Source organism: Guillardia theta (assembly GCF_000315625.1).
Source record: "Guillardia theta CCMP2712 unplaced genomic scaffold GUITHscaffold_83, whole genome shotgun sequence".
In the NCBI taxonomy this organism is placed as follows: Eukaryota; class Cryptophyceae; order Pyrenomonadales; family Geminigeraceae; genus Guillardia; species Guillardia theta.
The window spans coordinates 91,286-105,263 of record NW_005434591.1 but is presented as its reverse complement, the minus strand read 5'-3'; the positions used below and the strand labels follow the sequence as shown (position 1 = coordinate 105,263).

Here is a 13,978-nt window from a genome sequence, read left to right as displayed (position 1 = left end):
AGGAGGGAGGGGGGAGGGGGGAGGGGGTAGGAGGGAGGGATGAGTGGAGTGGGGGAAAGGGAAGAAGAGGTACAGGAGGAGAAGAGGATGACATGGGGTAAGAGTGGAAGAGGCAGAGGGGAGGAGCAGGAGGAGCAGCAGGGGGACAAGAGGAGGACGTCGGGGCAGGGAAGAGGGAGGAAGAGGAGAGGTGTCCTGATGTCCGAGCAGGGGAATATAAGGAGAGGAAAGGAGATAACAGCATTGGCTTCATCGCCTACTTTCGGTGAGAGAGGAGGGAGGTGGAAGGAGGAGCGAGGGGAAGAGGAGCGGGGGAGGGAGTGTTTAGGTAGAGTTTGAGGTAAGGAATGTTGTTTGGTCCCTGACAAGAATTGCAGTAACGGCAAGCCAGTCAAGAAATTTGACTTGGGGGAAGGAGGGGCAGGAGCGGGAGACGGATCCGCGCAATAGCACACAGCAGAGTGGAGGTAGAAGAGTTAGGAGGGAGAAGAGGAAGAGGATTCAAGCGCGGAGGATGTTAAGTTAGGGAAACGTTTTGTAAAGGAGCGATAAAATACTGAACCGTTCATGATGATGATGATGATGGGGATGATGATGATGATGATGATGATGATGATGATGATGATGATGATGATGATGATGAGGAGACAAGCGATTATGTTTTCCCACTTGTTTATAACCTTTCTGACATCTCAAATAATTCTTGTCAACCTGCAACAGGAACTCGACTCCTGAGACCTGCACTTGCTGTCAAAATTTCATCCTCTCCCATCACTGCTCCTCCTCCTCCCATCTCTTCCATCCAATCGTCTCCTCCTCCCTGCCATTCTTCTGCCCTCCTCCTCCTCCTCCTCCTCCCTCTCTCGTCTCATCTCACCTTTTGCTCTTCCCCGTATTGACGCTCTCCAGTGCGGCACCTGAGCCAAGGATGAGAAAGCAGCAGCAAGCAGAAAAGGCGACGGTCATGGTCGAAGAGGAGAGAGAGAGAGAGAGAGAGAGAGAAGAGAGAGAGAGAGAGAGAGAGAGAGAGAGAGAGAGGGAGGGAGGGAGAGAGAGAGGGAGAGAGGGAGAGGCAGAAGGAGAGAGAGGAAGAGGAAGGGGCGAGGGGGATGGAAGGAGAAACAGGTGGAGGTGAGAGCGATAGAGAGGAAGAGGTTGAGGAAGAAGTGGAAGGGGAGGCATGCATCGAGCGGCGGGCGGGGGAGGACAAAGATAAGTAGAAGATACCATATGGCGCAGCCACTTGCCAAGAGAGACCTCCCACCCTTCTGACAGACCCACACAAGATTCTTTGGAACTGTCGCTTTGAGGTACCGCAAGAAATTTGCCGATCCTCCTCCCCCATCCCTCGTCCTCTTGCGGTACATACTGCGGATCAGAGTTACCTTGGAAGGTTTCAAGGAGGATGAGGAGGAAGAGGGAGGAAGAGCAACGAGGGGGGGGAGAGAGAGGAGCAGGGGAAGCTACGAGGAATGGAGAGGGGCAGAGAGAAGGAGGAGGAACGAAGGAAGAGGGAGGAGAACAGGGGAGGAGGGAGGAGGGAGGCGGGAGGCGGGAGGAGGAAACAAGGAGACATCCGGTACTCACCCGTCGGATCCATGAATGCTCGAGCGCTTGTCGTGCAGTCATCCTCTTGGAAGGATCGAGTTCGAGTAACCCCTGCCAAAATCATTACCAACTCTCCTCCTCCTCCTCCCCTTCTCCTCCCTCCACCATCTGCCTTCCCTCCTCCTCCTCCTCCTCCGCCACATTCTCTTCCTCCTCCTCCTCGCTCCTCCTCCTCCTCCTCCTCAATCAAATCATCTCACCGCAATGAAGTCTTTCGCTTCATCGGATATGAGTGCATAATCTGTGGAAACGACAGGTCACAACCACACCACCTCTACCTCCTCCTCCTCCTACCAGGATAAGCATACTTTCCACTCTTGATCGCACACCCGATGTCGTATGACGTTGGCCCGCTGAAGGGCGGCTTGCAACAGAGCAAGATATACGACTGCAAACAACATGAGTTGACATGTCACTGCAGCATCAATTGATCCGTCACGCCAACGGGACACGACAGCATGTCTTGCAGTCAAGCAACACTCTCAACCACCACATCCTCCTTTCTGCTTTCGCGCTCCTCTTCCTCAACAGTTTGCACCAACAGAACTCTCGCATCCGATGAAAAGAATGTTTCCACTCACCATAACCCCCACAGCCCACAAGTCACATTCTGATGAATAACCTTGACCCGTCTCTTTCGCCATGAGCACCTGACACTCCTGTTCAGTTTCGACAGCCGCAAATCCAACACACGTCATGATGCGGCAATGATCGCAAGTGCAGATCAAGTTGAGGAGAGGCAGAAGGGGAAGATTAGATAACGGTCAAGACAAGACAAGACAAGACAAGACAAGACAAGACAAGACAAGACAAGACAAGACAAGACCAGATGAATGTGACACACATTCATACCTCAGGCGCGATGTACAGGGTCGATCCACATGCAGTGAACATGTCCCGTTCGTTCCCAAACTCCCTGCTAAATCCGAAGTCGATGAGCTTGACAACAGGATCCTTGTCGACGTTAAAAGGATCTTCGAACATGACATTCTCAAGCTGTTCCGAACAAACAAGTGAGCAACCACCATCTCAAACACGATCTGAGCTCACCTTCAGATCACGATGTACTACATGCTGAGAGTGGAGGTAGTCCACCGCGACCAGGATATGATGGACGATCTTGGCGATATGCTCCTCCTTCACCGTCAAGATCTCTGTTGTGTTGGAACGCCGCCACGATCGATCTCCGTTGGCATGGAAAGTTTGGAAGTCGTTTACAAAGTCAAAGAGCTCTCCTCCAAGGCATCGCTCCAGCACCAGACTCACGACCTCCTCTCCCCTGCTCCCCTTCTCTTTCATGACGTGCAGCAGTTTCACAACATTCCTGTGGTTCAACCGGCCAAGGATGCTGATCTCCCTCTCAATCCTCTTCAGGTTCACAACGTCGTCACTGTTGATCCTCGTCCTCTTGACAGCGACAGGAATCTCCCCATCCCCGATCCCCGCATGCACAGTGCTGAACGAGCCGAACCCGATCACATCTCCGATCTGCAGGCTCGTCAAGCTCTGTGTTTCCCCCATGTAGAAGTCGTCATGAAAGCTCCGCTGCTCCTCCCCTCCCCTCAATCTCAAAATCTTGCATCGTGTCGCTCCTCCATGCTCCGTCCTCCCTACCCCCATCACAGGAAACCTGCTGTCCACTTGTACAACGTACACGATGGCCACCAACAGGAACAAGTGCTTGCAAGTCATCTGTATCATCATGATGGCAACACAACCTGAGCTGCCCAGCTCCAAGAGCGTTACAGCCCTTGCTCAGACTCCAAACCCAACCTTCTGATTCTTTACCTTGGTCAGACTACTCACCAGGTTCCAAAACCCAAGAGGACTTCTCGCACAGATGTACCGTATGTTCATTCTTCCCCATCCCGCATTGTCTACCTCTTGCACATTGTTGGGTCACCAGTAACCAGCAGACAAGAAACGCTTGACACTGCAGGGAGCAAGTCAGGCTGCAGACTTGGGATCGAATGGCCTAACAATGAAACCAAATACAAAAAAATGCGTTTGTCTCACGAAAGAAAAGCCGAACATGCTATGCTCTTTCCGTGCTAAGATCTATCAACAAACTGACACGAGACGCTGGTCATTCCCAGCTTTGAAGATTCGGTTGGTTTCAGCAGAGCTTTCATGACAGAATTCAACGAACATATCTGGGTCGATCTAATAATTATGGTGGAATCGCCAACGACAAGAAACACGCAGGAATTCTTCACCGAGACCTCCTAACTCCTTGACAAAATTTCACGTAAACAGGGAAGGTTCCTAATCCACTGAATCCTGCCTGTCTTGCTATTGCACTCTGCCTCTCCTCCACTGATGAGGACTGTGAGTATCTACTCTCTCGTCCTCTCACCACAAAGCTCGCTTCCACACTCCTTCTCCTCAACCTTTCTGCCTAGCTCCTAAATTTTCTAGTTCGATCCGCATGGCGCCTGTACCCTACCCACCCCACATTTTGTTGTACCCCGATGTGTCCCCTTGCCCCCACCCCTACCCTTGGCACCATCAAACCCCCTACCCATGCGCGAATCAGTATAAAACTCATCTTTTTCCGGTACGTCTCCCACCCGTGCAGCAACCACCCCCACCCACCCAATTACTCCCGTACTTCAGTCATCCACAGACCCTACCACCCTACCCCAAGTAAAATGGCAGCGAACAGCAGTACCATAGCTCATTCAAGAAAACCCTCGACTACCCACATACTGTCTGTAAAAAGTACGGGCAGAACTTCCTTTAGACCACCCCCCACCCTTTTCCCTCACCCGCCTCAGGGGAAAGACACCTCTTTACACCATACTACCCCTCCATGAACCTTGAAGACCCCTCTCTTTATGACAAAGGTCCCTCCCCACCCCGTTCGGGACCAGACCAAATAACCTTGAATGGTCACCCCTACCCTCTGCTTCCCAAAAACAATATAATTATATATATCAAAAAATAATTTAACCCCGGGGCCCTCTGGTACGAATCTCCAAAGATCTCGAGCAATTACTACGAGGACCCCCACTTTTGGTACAACCTCGAATGACGAGATCACATCCTTTCGCTCAGATACCTTTGGACCCACAGTAATGATCTTCAACCATCCATACCCCTACCCTCTGTTTCTTCATTGTTCCACCCTACCCCTTGACGGAATCCAGCTTTTTGCTACCCAAAGGTCTGCAATATCCCAATATTCTTCCTTTGTATACTCCCATACCCCCTACCCCGTTCATCAACATTTTCGGCCCCACCCCTACCCCCTTATTGTCCCCGGGAATCTTTCACCACCAGTGCTTGCGAGCAGGCTGTGCAAACGGAATGTTTATACACGACACCCCATCCCCACTCCTGCTTCATCTCTATAAGCGAACTATAATGGAGAAGGGCATACCTTCTACCCATGGGATCATCGTGGCTCGTCTTGACGTCCTTTCCTCCACATTGTCCCTGCTCTCTGCGTTGTTGTTTTCTTAAGTGAGCCTCTAATGCCAACCCCCAGGGCCTGCACCTAATTTTCCAACAATACGTTCACTCCAGTCTGAAAGAGTGTCATTTCAGTTAACCCATCATTCCAAACCCCAACGCTCCGATTCTAAATGTTTTTAAATATTCGATCTTGGTTTATAAAAGAACCAGTGGAAAAACATTTGTTATCTTAAAATACCCCGGACATAAAACTCGGCCCCCGGCCTCAGGAGGAAATCATTGGCATATCCCTCCCATCACCCCTCTGCTCTACGATAAAACCAGGGGTACACAATTACGTAACTACCCCTAAAAATAATCAGAGATCTACCGGTACCCGCGGCCCCTGGGCCATAAAACCATTGGTTGCGACAAGACCTATTGGGACGTAGCTCCTAGAGGGGGTGGGTGCTCAGCCCTCGGTTATATAACTGGTTATTTAAAATGGCGGAATTGCGTACCATTTAAAACACTTTTCGATAATTCGTAACGAATACAGAGCCTGTGATAGAAATTTTAAAACCATGTAATGTTAAATATTATTTAGTGGTACTGTATCTTTTTTTAACAATCAGACAAACTTGGGGGCGAGGCTCATAACTGAGGCTCAAAGTCAAGTGACTAGTAACTTAGGCAGCTATGAGTTTGTACCCGGCGTACTGAGTTACCGTTGCGGCCCCGAGTACGTAGTACCGTACTGTACCCGGGCGCCGCGCGGCTAGGCCGCGCCGCGCTAGGCGCAGTGCCGCTTCCGGGAACTTGAAGCCCAGGTTCAATTATCAAGTTCAACACGGTTCTACTACGGCGGCACCGGGCCCGGCGGCCCGGGCCGGCGGGCCGCGTGGCCGCGGCGGCCCGGCCACTCAGCGGCAGGCCCTCCGAGGCTCGACGGGCCGGTGGGTGCGGGGCCCGCCCCCCCCGTGTCACGCCCGGTCCGACACTGACGAAGCGTTCCAAAGTTCCGGCACTGGCCGCCGCCCGGCCGGTTGCCGCCGCCCGGCCGGTTGCCGGGCGGGGGCACCTGGCAGGCGGCCGCTGAGGGTCACTGACCAGTAGGGCCCCGACGCGCCGGGCCGCTGAGTGGCATGATCGGAACTTCGGAAGGTAACCAACAGGCTCATAGTTCACAAGTTGATTAAGAGACAATCACGGAAGTTAGTCAAGTTGAGGAGCCAGCAGCCGATCGAACGACTTGACTCCCTTGGCAACTGATGTCAACCGAGTTGCATCGGATCAGTTGGGGTCTTGGTGGCCTTGACGTGGAGCGCAGCAGCTGGAACGAGGTCCTCCGCTGCATGAGCAGTTCAGTCGATCGTGATTGATGATCAAGGAGAAGGAGGTTGAAGGATACAGGGGAGCAATCCTCAAGGGAGAGGAGGAGGAGCGTGTGGAGAGGAGTGTCTGGGAGGGCAGAGCTCTCGACGACTACCTGGAGACTTTGGAGTGATCTCGGCCAGGAGCTTGTCCGCTGTCTGTGGCAGGATCCTCCTGTTGGCAAAGAAGTGAGCTGGGGCGAGGGAGGAGGGAGGAGGGAGGAGGGAGGAGGGAGGAGTGAGGAGGGAGGAGGGAGGAGGGAGGAGGGAGGAGGGAGGAGGGAGGAGGGAGGAGGGAGGAGGGAGGAGGGAACAGGGGAACAGGGAGGAGGGAACAGGGAGGAGGGAGGAGGGAACAGGGAGGAGGGAACAGGGAGGAGGGAGGAGGGAACAGGGAGGAGGGCGAATGGTCGAGGGAGTTGGGGACAGGGAGGAAAACGGAGAGGGAGAAGGGAAGAGAGTCGATGACCTGCAGTGCTGATGGAGTATAGCTTGTAGTTGTCTTGCCGCGATGGCGATTTCAGAATCCTCCTGGTTCCACGGTAAGGGAGGCAGTCGGATCGAGATGGAGAGGTTGGATGGGAGGGGAAGGGAAGGAGGATAGAAGGAATGCTGCGATTGCAAGCTATATTGCATGCGATGGGAGGAGGAGTGTAGAGCGAGTGATCAAGGGTAGCTGGATGCCCGGGCATGCGCAGATTGCAAGGAAGGAGAGCTTGCGGCAGGATGAAGGGGAAGAAAACTGGTCACAAAGTAGGGGCAGAGGAGGTGGAGGGAGAAGAGTGGGGGGAGGATGATAAAGTTGATGAAACGTGGAGCCGACCTTATTATACAGCATGGCGTTTCTAAAGATGACGTCCATATCCGAGAAGAACTCAACAAGGGACTGAAAGCGCCATTTCAATCATCTCCACACAAAGTTCTTCCTCCTCACCTTGTACTGTGCGCCCTCAAGCTTCTTCATGACGTTTGAGAGCGCCATAGGACGGCGGATCACGTCCTTGTAGTCCAGCGCTTGTCGCTTCGTGACCTGCAGCAGCACCGCGATCAGCTTCTCCTTCCGCGTCTCGTCTCATATCACAGGGTGATGAAAAGGAAACGCTAGAGAGTTTCCGCCGATATCGTTCCAGATGTCTAACATGTGCTCTACATTGCCGCGGTCAGTCAGAGCAGGTCGCGGCGTGTTAGGGGTCACCGATGGCTGCAGTCGTTAGAGCACTCCAGTTCTCCTTGAGATCGCCGTCCTCCCCTCCCCTCCTCTGCTTCGGTTGCGACATCCGGGGGCTCTCTACCTGTTTCTCCTCCGAGGTCTTGGACTTCATGCCGCGGAGGGAGGGCGAGGGAGGGACCTGCTTGCCTGACTTTCGCACAGGACGCTGCTCTAGCTCCATGTTGTTTTGTGGAGCAGCTCGTTCCTTAGTCTCATCTTGCCGCCCCCAGCTCCTGATGAAGTCGCTAACGGCAGCATGAGCCTGTTCCATGTCTTTCTCGGTCTCAGACTTGAAGGTCAGGATCTTGTCAGGCTTGTAGCTCTCCAAGGCTTCCTGTAAGACCGTCTTGACGGTGACTTCAGCACTCTCGCGAGCGAGCGAACAAAACATACCTGCATGATCTCACAGTCGACGTTCTCTGTAATCTGAAGCAGCATCAAGGATACAGCAGGGGACAGCATGAGACAGGATGGAGAAGCTGCGGGGAGAGGAAACGACAAACCTTCTTCTCTTCGTAGTCCCTCGCCTTCAGTCTCTTGTACAGCATCCTGCATAGGATGAGACAGTCAGTACAATCTCTCTCCTCACCCCGCGGCATGCGAAGCATCAAGAGCCATTCACCCGTTCTCACACGTCAGCACCACGACAAGGTCGAAGAATCTCTCGGGGAACCAGTTGGACCTGTCGGGAGGTCGCGAGAAGCATCAGGTTCGTCAGATGCTGCAAGTGCTAGGACAACAACTTCACTCACGAGTGATGCTCGATCAAACATCCTCCTAGTGTCACCCTGGGCTCAAGGCAGTCTGCCAGTCTTCATCACAACTCGTCATGTCGATCATCTGACGATCTCACCGAGGATCTTCTCTTCCGCAACGCTATCGAGGATGTGACAGTCACGATCTTCATCTCTCCCTCCATGCATCTCCTGCTCATGGGCATCAGCTTTCTCACTCGGCCTCCTCCTTTGAAGTTCTTTCAAGTCCCCTGCTCTCTTTCTTTCCTATCTCAATCTTCATCAGAATTGTTTTAGCTTCCTTGCCACCGCTACCACCACCACCTGCACCCTCCTGCACGTTCTATTGCTGCTGCTGCTGCTGCTGCTGCTGCTGCTGCTGCTGCTGCTGCTGCTGCTGCTGCTGCTGCTGCTGCTGCTGCTGCTCATCGTCGTTTTCTTGCTTCGACGCTGAGACAGAGGAGAATCGAGCTTCTTCCACCTCCTCCTCGCTAACGTCCATGAGAGTTTGGCTCACGTAGTTGGAGACGTTCTTCCCAGTGGTGCTCGTAACCACCGGCAATGATTGCAGGACTCCCTGTATCTGGTCCACAGTAAACTCCTGGACTTCCTCCGCAAGCTTGTAGACAAGGCTAGACTTGCGGTTGTAGGTGAAGGCGTTGGAGAAGATAAGCTCGAAGTCCTTGATGAAGTTCTTCATCCCAACCTTCCCGTCGTACTCATGGTTGTTGTACCTTGCCTTGATCATCGATAGAGACATCGGCTTCTTGACTATCTGGTGGTAGTCCGGGGCCTCTTTTCTAGTAACGGGGAGGAGGAAGGGATAGGACATGTTGTGCTTCTCAAACGCCTCTATGATCGCGCCCAGGTCGGCGTCCTCAACTCGGCGTCTGGAGGCGAGGGAGCGAAGGAAGGAGAAGATCTTTTGGCCGGTCTTGTCTTGAATCTTCTTGTACTCTAATTGAGCTCTTGCATCCAGGAAGTCTTGCGCGTACTTCCCTTCGAAGACCTGAAAATTTGATGTGAGTCTTGAGAGTCTTGAGAGTCTTGAGAGCTCAAGAAAGTCAGAGCAGCGATGAAAGGCAAAGAACAAGGCGAAAGAGGAGGAGCGGAAGAAGAGGGAGAGGAGAGGGAGAAGGAAGAGGAGGAGAGGAGGAGAGGGAGGAGAAGGAGTAAGAGGAGGAGGAAGGGAACGCGATTGTCTCTGTGAGCAGTAAGAAGGGCAAACAACAGGCAAGATGACGTTGAAGTCAAGTGAAGATCGGCATGACCTGGCTGGGGTTGTCTAACGCAAGCTTGAAGCGATCGACAAACTGAAAGCCGGAGCCATTGATGCTTCTCACCGGGACGATTAGAGAAAGCCTCTGATTGCGAATAAACCTCCTCTCTGCATTAACATCCCCTTCATCTTCGTCCCTCTCGCTCCCTTGTCTTATCTTGTTTCTCTTCAGCATCTGACTCCATGGGTCCATCGTGTACCACGGCCAGCACCAGCTCAAGGAGTTGATAATCTTCTTCCAGTTGTTCTCCTTGCCGTGCTCTAACACAGGTGGCAGCTGCTCTGACTGATTCGACTTCACCAAGACATTGACAACTTCTCTCAGTTTGTTCTTGAAGATGTTGTAAGTTGTCTCCGATGCCAACGTGAGAGCCTTGTGCGAGGCGTCCCTCCTGCATGCCATTGAGAATCGATCCCAGGTAACGAATCACAGTTAAATCATCCTCCTTGATCGTTTTCATCACCCACAGGTCAACTAGACATCCCTTTGCTTCTCCTGCCTTCTCCTGCCTTCTGCTTTCCTCTCCTCCCACCTAACACCGCCATCGGCTCACCTCTGTTTTGTCTCTCCGAGATACCTCCAGAAGAAGAGATGGTTCTTGAACGGGTTGTCACAGGTGAAGGGCGTTGGATCAGCGAGGTCAAAGAGAAATGGCGTAAGCTTGACTTCGCCCTTCGGAACCTGTAGACCTGCCTCGGACATCACCAGTTTCCCATGGCGGAAAGTGACGCATCTCAACCTGGTCGCAGACAGAAGCAGCAAGCAATCCTCGACCTTGTCATGCCGGCAGGAATGAGGAACCTAATTTCTCTTGCAACCACCAGACAGGACGTCTCGATGGCTTTCTGTGCTGTGGTAAGGGTTGGCTCAAGGATCGTTCCGATCTCCACGAACACAACACGGTCCTCCTTGTAGCAGTTCTTCACTTTCAACAAAACTCGTATCATCTGCATCTCGATATCAGTAGACTATTCACACTGTATTCCTTGCACCTCAGTCTCTTCATCCTCGTCTGCATAGAACAACCTTTCTAGATCGTACTCGTCAATCTCTCCCTGAGAAGCCAGCAATCTGGTTAAGCGACCGCGGTCAACGCAATGCCATCCCACCTTGTCAAAGAGCTGCACTGATTCCAGGTACTCAAACTGATGTAGCTTTTGAATCTGCATCATACCCCATGCTGCTTGCTGCATGAAGCTATCAGCAACAGACCGCAGGGATGAGCTGAGCACCTGGTAGAGGTCGAACTCGGAGATTATCCCTGACTTCGGGACCTCCCAGCCCAGGGCTCCCGGAAGGAAGAGTTGGACCTTGTCGTTGAACTCTGTCCACAATGCACATGAACTGAAGTCGCAGCAGCAGCAGCAGCAGCAGCAGCAGCAGCAGCAGCAGCAAGTCGACCTGGTCCATACTGCTGCTGCTGCAAGATGGACTCCGCGACAAGCGCAAGCTCTCCTCCGAGGCATGGAACGCTTCCTCTTTGCAAGCACCAGTCTGTGCGAGCACGAGGATACGTCATGATCCTGACAGACGGTTTGATCAGACCATGACGGGCTGGCCAGAACCATCCCTCACCTCCTTGCTGTCTCAAGCAACTTGATGAAAGTCTCCTCTGCTGCTAGGTCGTCGAGCGGTATCGACGTGTCCAGGGTGACCCTGTCCCTCCAGCACCTGACAAGCAGCAGCGTGTGAGGCAAGAGGAGATCAGAGACGAGGAGGGACCTCTGAGGGACCTCGTTGATAAACTCCTTGCCCTGCATGCAGATTATCTTCCCGTGTGTGAACCTTCTTATCTTCCTAGGAAGCATCGAGAGCTTTCCCCTCTCACTGCTCATGATCGTCTCCATCGCCTGCAGCTGCAGGCAATGGAGCAAGAGCACAAGGAGGAGGCAGCAAGCTGAGCTCTTGCGCATCCTCCAGCAGTAGGGAGAGTTTTGTACTCTTATCAGCATGCGTCTTCCAGCATGTGTCTTCCTGCCAGGGCCCGTTGGCTGCTGAGATAGTTATGATGTGACAGCTGCTAGCAATGCCGCATGTATGACCCGTTGCAGTGACCGGTGCACGTTCAACAGCAGAAGCTCTTGTCCAATATCTCAGATCAAACCCGCCGTTGTCAACCTCCTTGCTCTCCAGCTCCTGTCCCTTGCCCTCTCCCCCTTCCTCTTCCTCCTCTTCCTCCTCTTCCCCTTCCTCTTCCTCCTCTTCCTCCTCTTCTCCCTCCCCTCCTGCTCTCCTCCTCTTCCTCCCTCATCCTCCTCTTCTTCGCTTCATGATGCGACTCGTAAATGCCTGAACCAGGAATCCCGGACCTTGTTGGCATGTACGACCCCTACCATTGCACACCCTACCCTACAATTTACATATTTTTGTACCAGGAGTCTGAGGTCTGGTCATTTGACACAAGTACCCCTACCCCCATGGATGACAACCCTCATACCGCACATTTGAAAGGGGATGAGGGCCAGGAGGAGAGGCGAAAGGAGCACGTGAAGCTTCATGGCGATGCAGTGGCAGAGGGGGAGGAGGAAGGTGGAGCAGGAGCAGGAGCAGGAGCAGGAGCAGGAGCAGGAGCAGGAGCAGGAGCAGGAGCAGGAGCAGGAGCAGGAGCAGGAGCAGGAAGAGAAGAGGATCCACAAGCACAACGGGAGGGAGAACGAGGCAAGGGAAGTAGGGAGAGTTGTGAAGTAGGAAACATGCGAGAGGTGAAGGAGAGTGGGCGGGAGGGAGTGAAAAGGCGACGCAGGCGCAACAGAGGCAGCTGAAAGACAGGGTGGTGGATCACTCAACGTCATGCTCTTGCTGAATGCCACAAAGTAGCTGTATCATTCTACAACTGCAAACTACATAATCCATCTAGATTGTTCCTTGATGGATCACGCTTTGTGTTGAGTAGAGCCGAGGATCGATCAATGACAGGAATGGAGACTCGTTGCTGACTCGCTGCTGACTTGCATGCTAGGGACGAGGAGTCGAGCTGAGATTGCATGAGAAGACGCCAAGTCTGAAGAATGAGTGCAGAAAAGCAAGACGACGAAGTTCCGGCTGTCGACGGTGAAGCTATCTGCAAGCAGTTGGGCTCCTCTGTTGTCGGGGCGGTGCGGGCCTCCAACAACCTTCCCTCCTCTTCGGACTATGCCTTCTACAGCACCTTCGCCGCCTTTAAGAAGCGAGTAGCCAACAAGAAGAAGACAGGCCAGCTCGAGAGCAGGATCCTGTCGGTAGTCAGCAAGCTTGTGTCGCATGTAGAGGGAGGAGGGGGCAGGCAGGAAGAGGCGGGGTTGCCGGGGGAGCCAGAGGACTTGCTGGAGAGGGTGGTGGACTTTGCTGAGGCCAGGCTGGAGAAGGTGGACAACGTGATCGACGAGCTGACCGGGAAGGCGCCGAACGCAGAGGAGATCGCCCTGAGAGCACAGGCAGGGAAGTTCAAGCAGACATCAAAGATCAAGACTCGGCCCGAGGACCTGGGGATTCCGAAGCCTCAGCAGAAGTTCGAGGACGTAGTGGACAACTCCAACACTCCCTTCAGCGCCAAGAGCTGGCCCAAGGTGCACGGGAGGGGTGACCATGTACTGTCGAGCGGAAGGCACCCGTATGAGGAGGAGATCGATGGGATCGAGTACCAGCCCTACCACTTCCTCCCTCAAGGGGAAGTGGCAAAGCCCAGGGACATGGCGGAGACGCCCTTCAGTTGGGTGGCGACGGAGAAGGAGCTGGTTGACATGCACAAGACGCTGTCGGGCTGCAAGGAGTTCGCAGTCGACCTCGAGCACCACTCCCTGAGGTCGTTCCAGGGGTTCACCTGCCTGATGCAGATCTCGACCAGGGAGCAGGACTTCATAGTGGACACTATCGAGCTGAGAAGCTGTATCCACCTTCTCCTGCCTGCCTTCACAGACCCCAAGATCACCAAGGTGTTCCATGGCGCGGACAGCGATGTGCGCTGGCTGCAGCGAGACTTTGGTCTCTATATCGTCAACATGTTCGACACAGGGCAGGCAAGCCGAGTCCTTGAGTTCCCTTCCTACGGCCTTGCTTACCTGCTGCACCGTTTCTGCGAGGAGGAGGCTGACAAGCAGTACCAGCTGGCTGACTGGAGGGTCCGGCCCCTGACACCTGAGATGCTCAAGTATGCCAGGATGGATACGCACTACCTGCTGTACATCTACGACCAGCTGCGGCTGCTGCTAAGGGAGCGAGCGGCGGGCTCGGACCAGCTTGTGAAATCTGTCTTGTCTCGTTCCAACGATGTGTGCAAGTTGCAGGTGGGACGACAGGAGGGGAGGAGGGGTGGAGAAGAAAGGCGGGGAGGGGAAGAAAGGGAGGAGGGGAGGGGAAGAAGAGAGGAGGGGAGGGGAGGAAGGAAGGAGGAGGGGGGGA

The 13,978-nt window shown here is 53.7% G+C and overlaps 4 protein-coding genes across 4 annotated transcripts; 1 reads left to right on the top strand and 3 right to left on the bottom strand.

Annotated features, from left to right (window-relative positions):
• Window positions 1–1,590: 1,590 nt before the first annotated feature.
• GUITHDRAFT_77083 (hypothetical protein) lies at window positions 1,591–3,129 on the bottom strand (the record flags this gene model as incomplete). The annotated part of the gene is made up of 7 exons (XM_005825456.1): window positions 1,591–1,659; window positions 1,809–1,849; window positions 1,903–1,996; window positions 2,190–2,258; window positions 2,461–2,604; window positions 2,659–2,760; window positions 2,827–3,129. Coding segments are annotated over 7 exons (822 nt in total), but the record flags the coding sequence as incomplete, so codon positions are not given.
• A 4,675-nt stretch (window positions 3,130–7,804) lies between these two features.
• On the bottom strand, window positions 7,805–8,519 carry GUITHDRAFT_43249 (hypothetical protein; the record flags this gene model as incomplete). The annotated part of the gene is made up of 6 exons (XM_005825455.1): window positions 7,805–7,933; window positions 7,981–8,013; window positions 8,091–8,136; window positions 8,210–8,269; window positions 8,340–8,391; window positions 8,441–8,519. Coding segments are annotated over 6 exons (399 nt in total), but the record flags the coding sequence as incomplete, so codon positions are not given.
• Window positions 8,520–8,916: 397 nt separating this feature from the next.
• On the bottom strand, window positions 8,917–9,213 carry GUITHDRAFT_42470 (hypothetical protein; the record flags this gene model as incomplete). The annotated part of the gene is made up of 1 exon (XM_005825454.1): window positions 8,917–9,213. A coding segment is annotated over one exon (297 nt), but the record flags the coding sequence as incomplete, so codon positions are not given.
• Window positions 9,214–13,320: 4,107 nt separating this feature from the next.
• Window positions 13,321–13,779, top strand: GUITHDRAFT_59898 (hypothetical protein; the record flags this gene model as incomplete). The annotated part of the gene is made up of 1 exon (XM_005825453.1): window positions 13,321–13,779. A coding segment is annotated over one exon (459 nt), but the record flags the coding sequence as incomplete, so codon positions are not given.
• Between the last annotated feature and the right edge of the window lie 199 nt (window positions 13,780–13,978).